This window comes from Sciurus vulgaris (genome assembly GCF_902686455.1).
Source record: "Sciurus vulgaris genome assembly, chromosome: 17".
NCBI classification, from domain to species: domain Eukaryota; kingdom Metazoa; phylum Chordata; class Mammalia; order Rodentia; family Sciuridae; genus Sciurus; species Sciurus vulgaris.
In genome coordinates, this window is record NC_136478.1 from 18,117,755 (window position 1) to 18,134,434 (window position 16,680).

Sequence of the window (16,680 nt, forward strand, 5' to 3'; positions counted from 1 at the left end):
GATCAGGTCGCGCTCCTCCCCGCCCCCAGTGACACAATAGCAGCTCCCTCCAAGATGGCGGCAGCGACGGCGGACCCGGGAGCTGGGAGCCCGCAGGCTGGGGACTCCACTGGTGGGGGCGCTGGGGGTGGGCTGCCATCCCCCGGAGAGCAGGAGCTGAGCCGGCGCCTGCAGCGCCTGTACCCCGCGGTCAACCAGCACGAGACGCCGCTGCCGCGCTCCTGGAGCCCCAAGGACAAGTACAACTACATCGGCCTCTCCCAGGGCAACCTCCGCGTCCACTACAAAGGTATCGGCCTGTCTGTTCCGGCGGGGATAAATCCAGAGAGTCTGCAGGGCGGCTCTACTGCCCGGCCCCTGCCGCATCTCGTCCCTTTATCTGCCTGGGTGCTCCGGGCTAGGCCTTAGACACTGCGGAGTGTCCAGAGTGGTGGGACTGACCAGGCCGAGTGTTTACTGCCTGCTTTGCTCAGCCCTGAGACACCCGACGTTAAGAGAACTGCAACAGGTGTCTAAACCCAGTTCTGGGCTGGACCTTTCACTTTAGGACCTTTTTACTTGTCGTACTTGTTGTGGGCTTGCTCCAATTCCAGTTCGGCCCCTTTCCACTTAGTTTCAGGAGTCTGCAAAAGGAGGTGGTAACGTCCCCCGCATTAGCCAGTGATGCGTGGACTGGCTTGCCTGCCGGTTATCCTGGACTGGGCCTGGGGTTCTGTGCTAAAGTTGTTGGTGGAGATGACTTCCTTGTCTGCACCTCCTTTCCCTGGTTTCCCAGGTGGGCTGCCTGGATTGTGGAGAGACTGCCAGTATCACACAGGTATCTCTCACATGCACCCACATTGACTGTACTCTTGTTTTGTTGTTGTGGAGGATGTGGCTCAGTCAGGCTGCTAGTCTCAGGAGGAGGTGAGCCAAAGGTGGGAGGTTTATCTGTTTACTCAGTTGTCTAATTATTCCTTGGACTGTGTAAGGGTTTGTTCTTGCCAAGGAGGGGTGAAGTTACCATGGAGCAGAGTGAATGAGCCTTCCATTTTCATTTCCTTATGCTGAAATTTCTTCCTTGCCCTATTAGGTCATGGCAAAAATCACAAAGATGCAGCTTCAGTGCGTGCCACCCACCCCATACCTGCTGCCTGTGGTATTTATTACTTTGAAGTGAAGATTGTCAGCAAAGGAAGAGATGGGTAAGTCCCTCATTACCACCCTCTTCCCCCCAACATTTGAGTTGTTCTCTGTGGTCATAGTTTGAGGTCTCCTGGCTGACATTTGTGACTGATGTGAAACTACTAAGCCACTTGGGTATGGGCTGCGTCTGTCCCTGGACTATGGGCATGGCCAAGTCTAAGCAGTGGGCCTTGACAGCAAGTTCGCACTTTGTGGGTAAAACAGGGAACTTTTTTTAGTGATGATGTAATCACTTACTTCACAGATCGGGGACACGAGTAACAAGTTTACATTAATAATTCAGTGTCCAGAATGAGGTTTCCCCCACCAGTTTGTGGTGTTTGTGACTTCCCTTCTTTACCACTCAAGTTTCCTTTTTATGGGATTTAGTCATGTAGAGGCCCCTGTATTCTTCAAAGGGATAATAGAGTCTGCAGCATTCATCAAAGCTGTGGTGGCCACTGTCATCTCAGGGTAAATAGCATACACATGGTCAGAATCAGGTGACCTTCCTGCTCATAAACTTGTTTTTCAGTGTAGGGACTTGAACACCAGTTGGACCAGCTTTAGGAAGGTCCTTATTAAAGTCAGCATTAAGGAGACTCCCTACTTTAGGGTGATCTAAGCAGGCAAAGGATATCAGAGGGGACATTTTTCAGTCTCTTTTTTTTTCTCTCACTCTTCCCTGTTTTCTAGTGACTGTGTTTAAAGTGTTTAAGCTATGAAATAAAGTGACTGCAACTGCCTTGGAGAAACTTTCTTCATCAGACCTTTGGTTTGGTTTAAGAAGTTTGCCAGCCCCACTTGCTGACCCTGAGTGTGTGTTTCCTATCATTTAAAATAATTCTTCTCTCCTAGGAACTGTCCCCCTTGTGTGTGCAAAATGCCTGACCAAGTGACTGCTGGGGGCAGGACTGCCAGAGTAAGAGCCTAGCCTGTTTCAGGGAGGCTGTAACTCCCCTGCCTGGCAGCTCTCTGTGGATTTGGGTAGATCTTGGGACTTCAGTCTTTTCATCTACACTCTGGGGAGCTAGACCACCATCTGAGGTGCCTTTAATCCTAGCATTTGATGATTTTGAGATTCTAATCACGGAAAGCTGTTGCATCTTTCCCTTTTATCCCCATCTAGTTATTAACAGATAGGAAACATATTTTTTTGGAGGGCTCTAGAGCCCTAATTTTCCTGTTCCACCCTCTAATAATGTATTTAATTTGCTTGGACTAGTGTGAATGAGAATGACTTCTTAAAATAAGCACCTCAAAAATGGTTATAGTACTGACTAGGATTTTGGTGCTAGAGTCTCACTTTGCCAAAGAAACTGAGGGATCTTTCTCAAAATTGTACAGAGGGAAATAGACCACTTTCTCAGTAGTCTTTATCATAGATAACAGCTTTGAGAGACAAGAACATTTTTCAGAAGGGAAATGTTTAACTTAGAGACCTGGATTCCTTTGACTTTTAATATTTCAGTTTTAAGTGGATCTTGCTGGAAAAGACTCTGTTCTGTTAGATTGACTATAGTGTTGCCTACAAGACTAACAAAAGGTGGGCATCTTTTTCAGTTTCTATCTCTAGCATTTCTACATGTGGTAAATATAGCTGTTGTGTGCATCTGGGAGCCTCAGTTTTAAAAGGTCCCTGGTCATCTATGCTTGTGGTTCTCTACTTCATTTGACCACTGTCAGAGGGTGAGTATGTATGTATGGCCCCTTGTTGTTGCTTTGTAGAATCCCCAAAAACCTTCTCTAGGTTGAGATATAGCCAGATGTTGGTATGGATCAGGTGTGGTTTATTCTTTTTTCTGGCAGTGTTGGGAATTGAACCCAGAGCCTCACGCATGCTAGGCAGGCACTCTACCACTGAGCTACACCCTCAGTCCTTTTCTGTGGTTTTGAGGAGGCCAAGAGCAGTTATAGGGCAGGCAAATAGTAATCGATTTGTTTCCTCTTTCTGGTCAGTGGGAGGTGTATTTCTGACCCCTGTTTGGTATGTGACCCAACCATTAACCAGCTGTGTAGCTTTCCCGTGTTATATAATTTGGTTCCCATAGCGTCTGTAGGAAACAGATGGAGCAAATGATTTTATTTTTTAACCCAGGGGTACTTTATCACTGAGCTGCATACCCAGTCTTTTTTTTTTTTTTTTTTTTTTTTTAATATTTTGTGGTGCTGGGGATTGAACCCAGGGCCTCATGCATGTTTGGAAAGCTTTCTACTATGGAACTAATCCCTAGCTCATCCCCAGTCTCTATTTTTCATTTTAAGACAGTGTCTCACTAAGTTGCTGAAGGTCTTGCTAAATTGGTGAGGCTGGCCTTGAACTTGTGATCCTCCTTCTTCAGCCTCCTGAGTCACTGGGATTACAGATGTGTACCACCGGGCCTGACTGGAGCAAATGATGATGTACCTGTTTTGTGGATGAGCCCTTAGTCCCTGGAATGTTTGGTGGCCTGCCCTGCCTGCAGGGCTTAGGATGTGCAATGGAATAGCCTAATTTGTCAGATGTCCTCATCTGATCCTAGGTACAAGTGTCCATGCTGCTGCTGCCTTTCCCTATTGTGGCTGCTCTTGCATTCCTTTCCTGGGTTAAAGTAAGGGAATGTCCTGTTGGAAGCCTATAGAATTTCAGTGTTGGGGGACAGAACTGGAAGATGTTCATTGCTTAGTGGGACTAGGGAAGTTGGCGTGCTCTGTTCACAGCTTTACTGACTTACTGTTGCATTGAATCTGTAAACTTGTTTTTCTGTAGATTTGGGTATACCTCCTTTGTAGAGGTCTTCTTGAATCCAGCTTTTAGTGTCATTGTTCTTTAGAAATGCATTTGTTCTCATCATGTCTTTTTTTTTTTTTTTTTTTTTTTTTTAATTTCCTTCCCAGTTGGGGATTGAAACCAGGGGCACTCTACTACTGAGCTACATACCCTGCCCTTTTAATTGAGACAGGGTCTCGCTAAGTTGCCAAGGATGGCCTCCAACTTCTGATCCTCCTGCCTTAGCCTTCAGAATCTCTGGGATCACAGGCATGTGCCACTGTGCCTATCTGTTCTCATGATGTCTTTGTAGAAGAATACACTAAGCTAGTCTGATCAGAAAGGTTTCATTTCATTTATATTCTTCCCTACTATGTGCCAGGCCCTGTGCTATGTGTGGAGCCAATGCAGATCAGCCTTGTCCTCAGGGAGCCTGTAGCCTACTGAGCAGAGAGTGAACTGAAAGTCTCTGCAAGAGGAGGCAGAGCCTGGGCATGGTTATGAAGGATAAGTAGGGGTTTTCCAGCAGGTTGGATCTATGGACTTACGAGTTCATTGAGTAACTAGCTCCATGTCAGGGTCCTGGGCTTTTTGGGTACTCCCCATGTATGAGGGAGCGCTATGGAGAAGGTTTGAGCTAAGATCTTGGCATAGACTGATGGGTTTTGGCTGCATTTTGCCGAGTCACCAGAGCTGTGAACACTGGGAGCAGGTCTGATGGGGTGAGAGGCATCTGAGCCCTGCCAGTGGTGCCAGGAGATAAGATGCATCCAGGTTGTTCTTTCCAGGAAGCCAAAGAGGCCCTGAAGCTGAGGGTCCCTAGTGGGGAATCAGCTTCTTTAGACAGAGTTTACAGACCTGTGGGTATCCCTTGCTCTTAATGATGACACATGGAGGGTGTGGCTGGCCCAGCTGACGGATGCTCCAGTGTGACCCTCAAAATAGACTGTAACATCATCCCAGCAGCAGAAACCTCCTGACATGTGATGGGTGGCTCTACTCAAGAACAGCAAGCCTGGACTAGAACGCTGGATGGTGTGAGAAGGGGTGGGGTATTCTCAGCAGCTGGGGCCCTGCGCAGGGATCTCTGGTCACAATCAACCAGCTTTTGCTTGCTCCTTTAGCTGACCTCCTGTGGTCATACAGTCCATACATACATACATACAGTCAGTGTGCCACCCATTCATTCTATACATCTGTCATTTTGCCCCCGGCCTGAGCCCTAGGGACATAAGTATGAGGTCTGTCTAGAGAGGAAACAGATAATGCCTCTGCATGTAACCTCACAGGGTGACACAGAAAGGGTTAGCTGATGGGGTATGTACCATCCAGGGTGGCCCAGGCTTCCTTCTTCACCTCTGGAGAAAGCTTCATACAAGAGGTGATGATGCTTAATAGAAGGAGGAATTAGTGTTCCAGATGAACAAAGTGAGGAACAAATGCTTCAGGCAGAAGATGCAATGTATAAAAAGATGTGGAGACAAAGTGGGGCATGGTGGCATGACTGTAGTCTCAGCTACTCAGGAGGCTGAAGCAAGAGAATTGCTTGAGCCCAGAAATTTTAAGTAAGGCTGGACAACGTAGTGAGACCCTGTGTCAAAACACAGCAACAACGAGAAGATATGGGCATAGGGCAAGAAGTAGTCAAGGTCTAGATTGGAAATCCCTTGTAGGGAGGGAAGGGGATGTGGGGTTGGGGAGGGCGGGGAATGAGATGGACATGATTTCTCTATATACATGTATGACTACACTACTGGTGTGACTGTACCATGTACAGCCAGAGGAATGAGAGGTGGTGCTCCATTTGTGTACAATGTGTCAAAACACATTCTACTGTCATGTATAACTAATTAGAACAAACAAACAAAAAAATCCCTTGTATGCTGAAGCCAAGGATCATGGACTTTGTCCTAAGGGCAGTAACAGTGTGTGGAAGAGCTGGGGAAGAACTCTGCTGATGTGGTTTACCAGGCCCCTATGCCTGAGAGCTCTGTCCAGAGGGACCAGTGACTTTAAGTCCTTGGCCTTGGGCATGGTTTTCTCAAAGCAGTTGTCTTTTCTCTCTCAGCTGGCCTTTCTCCCATGTAGTAAGATACAGGGGAGGGATGCTGAAGATTGATAACCAGGGAGGGTTTTCAGAGGTAAAGGGACTGTGCTTGTATAGAATTCTCTGGTAGTTTGATTTTGCTAACTCATATCTGAAAGGTAGCACCATCCATGTTTTATGTCTAACATCCATTTTCCTCTCCTGAGTCAGGATCACCCAAGTGATTTTCCATGGAGACTTAGCCACTCAGTTAATTAAGATCTCTGCTGTCTTCCTGGTCTGGAAAGCCTCTGAGCCCAGACCCTTCCCGTGTAGAGACAGCCTGTGGCTGGTCCTCCACTTAGGGTCCTCTTAGTCCAGTGTTTGTGTATTGTATGTATGTTGCTTATCTGTGGACTGACAAAAGCCTTGTCTTGCCTGCTTTGAGGTGTAGTTGGTGTCCTTGCCTAAGGTAGCTCTCCCTGACTGCCCCCTGGAGCTGGTGACCTCACAGGTAGATGCTGAGCTTTGGGCTGTGTCTCTTCCTAGGTAACCCAGTGTGCTCTTTCTTTCTTTCTTTCTTTCTTTCTTTCTTTCTTTCTTTCTTTCTTTCTTTCTTTCTTTCTTTCTTTCTTTCTTTCTCTTTCTTTCTTTCTTTCTTTCTTTCTTTCTTTCTTTCTTTCTTTCTTTCACATTGTAGATGGACACAATATCTCCCTTGTTTTATTTATTTATTTTTATGTGGTGCTGAGGATGGAACCCAATGTCACACATGCTAGGCAAACACTCTACCACTGAGCTACAACCCTAGCACATGCTCTTTCTTGGGACCTGAAATATTTGGGCTCTGGAATCTCTTGGAGTATTGTATAGCTTACCAGTGTTTGGGGTTAAAGTCCTGGTCTAATTTGGGCATACTGGGATGTAGCTGTGGCATGAGGTGAGAGAACTGGAGTCTACATGGTGTCCACTTTTCTGATGGGATCTCCCTACTTGACACTGCCAGGCCCCAACTGTGAGTTGAGAGTGGAGAGTATGGCTGCTTCTTTATAACTGGGACTTTCCTTGGTCAAGGAATTCCTAGAATTCACTTCCCATCTCCCCTCCCACCCTCATTGTTTCTTCATTCTCTGGAATACTTGCTCTTTTCCCTAGGTGGGTCAGTAGGAAATGAAGATTCTCTGTTGGAGGGAAGCAGGGGCTCACCAGGCTGGAGCACAGAGAATGAACTTCTAGCTTTGGGTAGCAGGCACTGTGTGCTGTTCCTATTTCTGGGGCCATTGGAAAGAAAGGGCCCCATAGGGAGTCTCTGTGGTCAAGTTGGAAAGAAGGGACTCATCGCTGGGAGAGGGGTGAATAACCATGTCCAAGTGCCAGGATGTCCCTCTGCCTCTCCAGAAATTCTGTTCAAAATCCATCTTTTGTTTTTTTTCTAGTTCTGGGGATTGAACTCAGGGTCTCACCCATGTCAGGCAAGTGCTCTACCTCTGAGTTACATCCCCAGCCTTCATGTAAAACTTCTTTGTAGCTCCAGGCTTGTTGGCGTTTTTGTGTTGTGACCAAAATGTGAATTCATTGCTGTTTCAAGAAATGAAGGTAGAGGACTTGGTGAAAGAGCAGAGCCTGGTCCCTTTGTCTTCAAGGGGCCAGAACAAGATGCATTTGACTGTCTAGGGATGTGGGGGAGTGGCTGAGGAAGTTCTTTGCACCCTTCTTCCTATCTGTCTTTCTCTCCTCCCTTGTGGACTTGGAGATAGTTTGGGATTTCAGGGAAGTTTAATTTAAGATCAGGAATGGCAAATGTCAAGACTCAAATACCCCCTCCCCCATACCCTCAGCTTTCATGGCAAACATTACTGATTGATAACAACACTCATTCTTGTCCAGACAAAGCCCCAGAATTTTTCTCAATGTACAGTGTACCAGGCAGTTGTAATTTTTTGATCAGTTTCATCATGGGATGAAACCTACCAGCCCTCCGGGTAAAGGTAGTTGGAAGATGAGAAGTAGTTGTGCTCAAATGGTCCAAGGACAGTGCCAAGTCAGAGCTGAACCCAGAGGAAAGGAGCACAGGGAATGGTTGGTGGAGTAGAACTGGTTACAACCTAGTTTATGAATTCTTGGGTCTGAAATTGGCATGCACTATTTTTTATAGAATACTCTTTCATAACAACTGTTGTGTCAGCAGTCTGCAAATGATTATAATTTTTTTCAAAAATATTTATTTTTTAATCCCCAGCATATATATATATATATATATATATTTTTTTTTTTTTTTTTTTTTTTAAGAGAAGTTTTTTTTGTTTTGTTTTGTTTTGTGTTTTTCTTATGGTGCTGGGGCTCCAACTCAGGATAGGTAAGCATTCTACTTCTGAGCTATATCAGAGCCTTTAGATAATCTTTTTTTTTTTTTTTTTAACTATAGAAGAATACATAGGCCAGGCTCAGTGGCTCATGCTGTAATCCCAGTGACTCAGGAGTCTGAGACAGGATTGCAAGTTCAAAGCAAGCTTCAGCAACAGTGAGGCACTAAGCAACTCAGTGAGATCCTGTCTCTAAATAAAAACAAAATAGGGCTGGGGATGTGGCTCAGTGGTTGAGTGCCCCTGAGTTCAATTCCCAGTACCAAAAAAAAAAACAAACAAACAAATATACGGGCTCTTTCAATGCTGGACATGGTATCATTTTAAGAACAGAGCTGAGTGCAGTGGTGCATGCCCGTAGTCCCAGCTACTTGGGAGACTGAGGTGTGAGGATTAGTTGAGCCCTCAGAGTTTGAAGCCAGCCCGGACAACACAGCAAGACCCTGTCTCTAAAACTATTTTGTAGCCACTGTCTCAGAGTCCTCCGTGTTGTAGAGACTGTTGATTTCTTTTATCTGGGACAAGTTCTGATAGGAACAAAATTGCCACCCTGCTGAGTTATGGCTAAGGTGTAGATATCAAGATGAGACTAGCAGATGGGATCCCAGGAGCTCCTTGGAAGTCTGGGATGGAGGCAGTGGTGATTGGTTCTTTCATCTGAAAGGGTGAACAGCAGAGCTGGTACCTTCCCATAGCCCTCAAGAGCCAACTTAGCCCTGAGGCTGAGAACCTTGTCTTTCTTTTTTCTGAAAATCTTCATCACTTCCTACCAGAGCTTTGTGGGTCTGAAGATATCCCATTGATGGATCTTAAATTAAAATGTTCAAGTCCCATAGTCATTGGTTCATGTATCTTAAGCAACCAGTATTAACAATGCCTGTGGGCTTGCCAGCCCATAAAATCTACCTTCCTTCTAAGAAGAAATTGGTAGGAAGTAAAAAGAACTGGATCTGTGTTCTTCGCTCTTCTCATTTTCTCTATGCTAGCAGAGAGGGACTTCTTATTTCTGATCCTGACATGAGGCCGTAATATAAATACTCTGATGTTTTCCATTGAACTCTGTACCTGGGCCCTACTTGTCTAATCAGGAAAAACCAGATGAGGCTTATGCTGGTGTGTAAAACCGTAGGGGTGTGACTCTGTGTGTATGTGGTAAGATATTTGTAACATAAAATGTGCCACATACCCTTTTTTTTTTCCATTAGTACTGGGAATTGAATCCAGCGGAACCCAACCACTGAGCTACATCCCCAGCCACTTTTATTTTACTTTTTATTTTGAGACAGGGTCTTGCTAAGTTGCTGAGGCTGGCCTGGAACTTAGTATCCTCCTCTCTCAACTTCCTGAGTTGCTGGAATTATAGGGGTGTGCCACTGCACCCTGACATTTATCCATTTTGAAGTGCACAATTTGGTGATATTAATTACGTTCACAATGTTGTGCAACCATCATCATCTATTTCCAAAATATTTCTATAACCTCAAACAAAAATTCTGTACCCATTAAGCAGTAATTTTCTACTTCCTCCTCCCAGCGCCTGTTTTTTATTTTGTGTGTGTGTGGTACTGGAGATTGAACCCAGGGGTGCTCTACCACTGGACTGCACCCCCATACCCAGCCCTTTTTATTTATTTATTTTTTGGGTACCCGGGATTGAACTCAGGGGCACTTGACCATTTAGCCACATCCCAGCCCTATGTTGTATTTTATTTAGAGACAGGGTCTCAATCAGTTGCTTAGCACCTCCCTTATACTGAGGCTGACTTTGAACTTGCAATCCTCCTGTCTCAGGTTCCTGAGCTGCTAGGATTACAGGCATGTGACACTGCACCTGGCTCTTTATACTTTTTAAATTATGAGACAGGGTCTTGCTAAATTGCCCACGCTTGACTCCATATTGCAATCTTCCTGCCTCAGCCTCCTGACTAGTTGGGATTACAGCTGTATGCCACCAAGCCTGGCTCCTAGGGGTTACCTTTAATTTAATGTACTTTCTCTCTATGAATTTACTTATTTTAGGTGCTTCATATAAATGTATTTCTACAATAGTTGTCTTTTTGTATCTGATTTGTTTCATTTAACAGTATTTTCAAGGTTTCTCTGTGCTGTGGCCTATCTCTCAGAAATTCATTCCTTTTTTTAACTTTTGGGATCTTTTTTATTTTTATTTTTATTTTTTAATTAAAAGCTTTTTTTTTTTTGGAGTTAGTCGAGTCGTTGCCCCGGGTAGAAACGGACGGGCGTTCCGCTTCGCTTGTTCTTGCAGTCTTCGGTTTCCGCTCTGTTGTGCGCCGGCAGTATGGCCCACAAGCAGATCTACTACTCAGACAAGTACTTCGACGAGCACTATGAGTACCGGCATGTCATGTTACCCAGAGAACTTTCCAAACAAGTACCCAAAACTCATCTAATGTCTGAAGAGGAATGGAGGAGACTTGGTGTCCAACAAAGTCTAGGCTGGGTTCATTACATGATTCATGAGCCAGAACCCCATATTCTTCTCTTTAGACGACCTCTTCCAAAAGAGCAACAAAAATGAAGTATATCTGGGATCATCAATTAAATCTTTCGCAAATTTAATGTATATGTGTATATAAGGTAGTATTCAGTGAATACTTGAAAAATGTACAAATCATTCATCCATACCTGTGCATGAGCTGTATTCTTCACAGCAACAGAGCTCAGTTAAATGCATCTGCAAGTAGGTTATTGTAAGGTGTTTAAGATAAAATTTCTTCTAGTCAGTTTTTCTCTTAATATAAGTGCCTGTTTGACATTACCTGTTACTTTTGTTAAATAAAGTTTGTATGTTGCATTTAAAAAAAAAATAAAAGCTTTTTTTTAATTGTAGATGGACAGCACACCTTTGTTTGTTTATTTTTATGTGGTGCTAAGGATCAAACCTAGTGCCTCACACATGCTAGGCAAGCACTCTGCCACTGAACTACAGCCTCAGCTCCCAATCTTCTTTATTTTTATATACATGACAGTATTTTACAACAAGAAACTTCATTCCTTTTTATGACAGAGTAATATTCCACTGTATATATACATACCACATTTTCTTTATCCATGTATCTGTTGATGGACACTTGGGACAAACAGCTTTTTGACTGTTGTGAATAATGCTTCTATGAACATTGGTATTCTTATTGTTTGAATCTGTTTTTGATTCTTTAGGCTGTACACCTAATAGTAGAATTGCTACGTCAAATAATAATGCTATGTTTAACTTTCTTAGGACTCACCAAACTGTTTTCCATGGTAGCTGCAATGTTTTGTACTCCACTTGAAATATATGAAAGTTCTTATTTCTCTACCTCATTGCTGACCCTTGTCATTCCCTCCCTTCTTCCCTCTCTTCCTCCCTCCCTCACTTCCTCCCTTCCTCCTAATATTGCCATCCTAGTTGTGGAGTGATAACTCATTGTGTGTGTGTGTGTGTGTGTGTATTAATATTTTTTTAGTTGTAGATTGACACAATACCTTTACCTTTATTTTATTTATTTATTTTTATTTTTTCCCTTGGCCTCCTGAGTTGCTGGTATTACAGGAGTGCACCGCTGAGCTACACCTGAGCCCTTTCTTGGTGACTTTTTTTTTTTTTGTACTAGGCATTTAACCCAGAGCACTTTACTGATCCTTTTTACTGACCTACATCCTGATCCTTTTTGTTTTTTTTATTTTGAGACAGGGTCTTGCTAAGTTGCTTAGAGCCTTGCTAAGCTTCTGAGGCTGGCCTCTAGCTTGTGGTCCTCCTGTCTCAACCTCCCAAGTTGCTAGGATTATAGACTTGCACCATCATGCTCTTGGTGACTTTTTTTTTTTTTTTTGTAGAAGGACACAATACCTTTATCTTATTTATTTTTATGTGGTGCTGAGGATCATACCCAGTGCCTCACGTGTGCTAGGCAAGCACTCTACCATAGAGCCCCAGCCCCAGCCCCTTTTGGTGACTTTTTTTTTTTTTTTTTTTTTTTTGCGGTACTGGGGATCAAACCCAGGATCTCGTGCTTGCTTGCAAGGCAAGCACTCTACTGACTGAGCTATCTCCCTAGCCCAAGCTTTGAGCTTTTCACTTTTTTTTTGCAGTGCTGGGGATCGAACCCAGGGCCCTGTGCTTGTAAGGCAAGCACTTTACCAACTGAGCTATCTCCCCAGCCCTTGGTGACTTTTTGATTGCTGTTCCAAGGTCTTCTTCATCTTGAGTTTGCTTTTGGGTATAGAACATTTGCAGTAGTACACAGACATTATTGACATTCTGCCCAGAATTGAAGTCTCTAGGTCAGAGCTGGGAAGGAGCTCAGAAGCCCTTTGGACCAGCCTGTCTACTGATAAGGAACCTGAGATGTGGAATGAAATCTAAGACCTGAATTAGCTGGAGTGCGTGAGGCCAGCCTTTCAGAGTCGGGGGTGTTGCATCTGAGTGCTGCTCTGAAGTATTTCTATCATTTTAAAACTCTTCAGATGCTTTCCTTTCAGAGGCAGGAAGGGAACATCAGACTTGTTATCAAAGGGGTCCCCTGTGTGTGGTGTTCCCAGGTTTCTCTCAGGACCAGTGGGAAAGGACAGCAAAGGAATATTCCCTTTCTTCTAGCCTGGTACATATCTGGAGGGTATGAGAGTCAAGAGGTCCTGGTTTGTGTCTCTATCCATCCATCCATTCTTCCTTCCTTCCTTGCCCTCAGCTGCTTTTTTTAAAGTCCTAGTGATTGAACCTAGTGCTTCATGTGTGCTAGGCAGGTGCTTTACCACTGAGCTACATTCCCAGCCTATTTATTTTATTTTGAGACAGGGTCTCACTAAGTGGCCCAGCCTGGCCTCAAACTTGCAATCCTTCTGCCTCAGCCTCCTGAGTAGCTGGAATTATAGCATGGGCTGCCACAGCTCGTTTCTAAGGGCCTGTCCTCTGTCTACCACCAGGCCTACTTGCACCATGGAAGGCTCTCCCATCAGTTAGAGCTGAGTCCATCTCACTGCAACAGGGTCTCCTGAACATATGCTCTGGGTTGTACTTGGGGTCAGGAGGTGCCTTATGAACCTGGGTGGTCCCAGTTCCACTGCTCAGCAGGGATTTTGACTGTTCCTGTGATTTTCTTCTGATGCAGCTTCTGTCCTCTTGTCAAGGCTCAGAGAACTGGGTGTACTGTGGAGCTGACTATGAAAGCCACGTTCCCCAGTGTGTCCCCTCCATCACTGGAATATTGCCCTGGGATGATCCAGAGAGAGTTAGAAGGGTGAGAGCCAACTTAGTATGTGGCCATCAACTGGCTCCTAACATGATTTTTCTATTATTATGAAAGTAATTCTGTTAATCTTAGAGAATCTGAAAAACCAAAAAGAATCCAAGAAGACCAGTGTGCTTGTGTCTCCATGTCACTGCAGATTTAGCAAACTTGGTTATGTGGCAGCGGGAAGGAAGGTTGATAGTGTGTAGCCTGGGCCTCAGGAGCTGCCACTTCATTCTTTTCTTTTTTTTTTTTAATTGTTATCAAATGGGATACATGTTGTTTGTACATGGGTTAAAGGCATACCATTTGTATAATCATAAATTTACATATGGTAATGTTGTTTGATTCATTCTATTATTTTTTCCCTTCCCCCCACCCCTCCCACCCTTCTTTTCCCTCTAAACAGTCTTTTCTTCCTCCATTCTTGCCCCCCTCCCTAACCCTAACCCTAACCCTAACCCTAACACTAACGCCACTTCATTCTTAAGGAGGTCTGTGGTAGATGGTGGAGGCTTCTGGGTGGACCTGGTTGTGTGATCAGCTGCTTGCTTTGGGTTTGTTCAACTGAGGGCCTTTGCTGCCCACTTACAAGTGTGATTGCTCCTCCTCCAAGTTACTGTCTGGTGAATCTCCATCTGGTTTGGCCCAGGAAGTGCCTGTTTGCTGCCCTTTTCTCTCTGAATCCAGATAAGGGACAGGGGACAGAGTGACTCTTTTTGTAGCTCCAGCTTACATTGTGGTTTGTCAGTGCAGAATAGAAACTGGGAGCTAGAGACCGACTTATGACCATACTGCCAGGAAGAACTTGTTTGCCGTCCTTCTGTACTTTCTGGCTGTGCCATCCTCTCTGACAAGTGATATTTCCTCTCCATTTTCTGCCATACAGAAGAAAGGGGTAAATCAGATGGATTTGCCTTACTGTCACTCCTCCTGTGGGGTAAATAATATCCTCTGACCCCATTCCCTCAGGCTCCTCAGGCATTCTGCTGCCTGAAAAGAAAGGCCAGTGGAGAAGTGAAGATTGGGGAGCCAAACTGCTCTATCTGTTCTGTCAGCTGCTCTGGGTGTGGGAGCCTTTGCTCCCTCCCTCCCTGCAAAGCTGTTCAGGGCAGCCTGTAATTGTCAGTGTTCCTAGTATAACCTGGCCCTTTACCACAAGGAAGCAAATGCTCACCTCCTTTCTCCTTGGCAATTCCAAGTAAAGAGGCATTTGTTTTTAGATGTCCCAAGATTCAGGCCTTTGAGAAGGACCTAATTTGCCAGATTCCACTGGTGGAAGAGTCTCCACTTATGAACTAGTGGACAGAATGGGGTCGTCCAAATAGTCATCCACCGTTTGCCTTCCTTGAGCACCAGCCCAGGTGCTCCTTTGATCCTGGCGAGTGGCTGCACTGAGGGCTCTCTGGACTCATGGTAATAGCTGTTGAAGTAGGCCCTGAGAGGCAAAGTGATGTGCCCATGGACCCATGGTGAGCTCAAGGGAAGAGGTGAGATTTGAATCTGGACGTGTTCTGTGTATTTGCTTCTTGCAGGAATGTTTCTCATTCAGATGTTGGTGCATGCTGTCAATGCCAGGACTAGAGCAGAGCTGGGGAATGACCACTACTGACTTTGAGCACTTTGGCTCCAGAATTTCCAAGTGGTTTCACAGAATTGACTTTGCTCTGGTGACTGACTGTGCTGGGCAGTGTCCTGAGCTTCTCAAGCTCCTCCCCTCCCCAGTTAGTTCACTGTGTTCTAAAGAACACTTGGCTCTGTCCACATCATTCTGTCCCTACTGTTCCTGTCCTTGTCTAACCCTTGTCATCTTCTACTGGGATGATTTTGGTAGTGTCCAGTTTTACTTCTTCAATCCATTTTTCACACAGTGGCTGTTCGATTAGTTGTGTCCTTGCTACACCTCTTCTGTGGCTTCCCATTAACCTCCCCTAAAGTGCAAACTCCTTAAGCAAGCACACAGGCTATGCATGGGCAGCCCTGTTTCCTATTCCAGCTTTGGCTGTTATAGGTCTGCCCAGCCTGTTAAGCTACACGGAACTTCTCCCAGTTCCTCCATCACATGACTGCTTTTTTGCCTGTATGCCTTTGTACATCTTGCTGCTTCTGCATGGCACATTCTGCATGGCTTTTCTTCTTTTCTCCTCTCATCTCCTTTAGCAGGTCTTAGCTCAACTTTTACTTTCTTAGTGAGCCCCCCTCTTTGAGTCATTGAACCTTGGCTCTCCGGCTCACCCCAGCTTGACAGTGTCGGGACTGAGTTCATGCCCCCACCATTGTGTCCCTAGTGCTGTACTGTTGCAGAATTTTTGTGGAAGGCATGAATGACCTCAAGGCCTCTCTAAAGAAAAATTTATTGCACTTATTTTTACTAAATTATTGAACTTTAGCTATGACCCAACAGCTTCCCAAAACTCAGTCATTTTCAAATGTTTCCAGAGATCACCAGAGGAAATACAGTTTCAGATGATGATCTAATGTCATTTTTCCAATTCCTTAGATATAAAGGTAATACAGTAGGTGTCCAGAAGAACACGTTTGGGTTTGGGGTTTTCATTATGCCCTTTTCTTATTGTCTTATTTTTGGCAGCCTAAATGATGGGAAATGATATCTCATTGTGGTTTTGATTTGTTTCCTGAATGATTAGTTGAACATCTTTTTATTACTTTTTCTTGGTACTGGGGATTGAACCCAGGGGCACTGTACTACTGAGCTACATTCCCAGTCCTTTTTTAATTTTTAATTTTGAGACACGGTATCATTTTTTTTTATTGTAAACAAATGGGATACATGTTGTTTCTCTGTTTGTACATGGCGTAAAGGCATACCATTTGTAATCATAAATTTACATAGGGTAATGTTGTTTGATTCATTGTTATTTTTTCCCTTCTCCCCACCCCTCCCACCGCTCTTTTCCCTCTATACAGTCCTTCCTTCCTCCATTCTTGCCCCCCTCCCTAACCCTAACTCTAACCCTAACACTAACCCCTCCCACCCCCCATTATGTGTCATCATCTACTTATTAGCGATATCATTCGTCCTTTGGTTTTTTGAGATTGGCTTATCTCACTTAGCATGATATTCTCCAGTTTCATCCATTTGCCTGCAAATGCCATAATTTTATCATTCTTTATGGCTGAGTAATATTC

At 44.6% G+C, this 16,680-nt stretch overlaps 2 protein-coding genes across 2 annotated transcripts in view; both read left to right on the forward strand.

Moving 5' to 3' along the window:
* The first annotated feature begins 25 nt into the window (after positions 1-25).
* Positions 26-16,680, forward strand: part of RANBP10 (RAN binding protein 10) — a 78,968-nt gene continuing 62,313 nt past the window's right edge. The window contains exons 1-2 of the mRNA XM_079119273.1: positions 26-289; positions 1,073-1,184. Of these exons, the coding sequence (XP_078975399.1) occupies positions 55-289; positions 1,073-1,184 (347 nt within the window). The 5' untranslated portion in view covers positions 26-54. The remainder of the gene's footprint in view (positions 290-1,072; positions 1,185-16,680) is intronic.
* On the forward strand, positions 10,511-11,099 carry LOC306647637 (cyclin-dependent kinases regulatory subunit 2). The gene has a single exon (XM_079117167.1). The coding sequence runs from the start codon at positions 10,602-10,604 to the stop codon at positions 10,839-10,841; it is 240 nt and encodes a 79-aa protein (XP_078973293.1). The 5' UTR covers positions 10,511-10,601; the 3' UTR covers positions 10,842-11,099.

What these genes read in the sequence shown, in the direction of transcription:
- LOC306647637 (XM_079117167.1), top strand. Translation starts at nt 10,602, where the DNA reads ATGGCCCACAAGCAGATCTACTACTCAGACAAGTACTTCGACGAGCAC.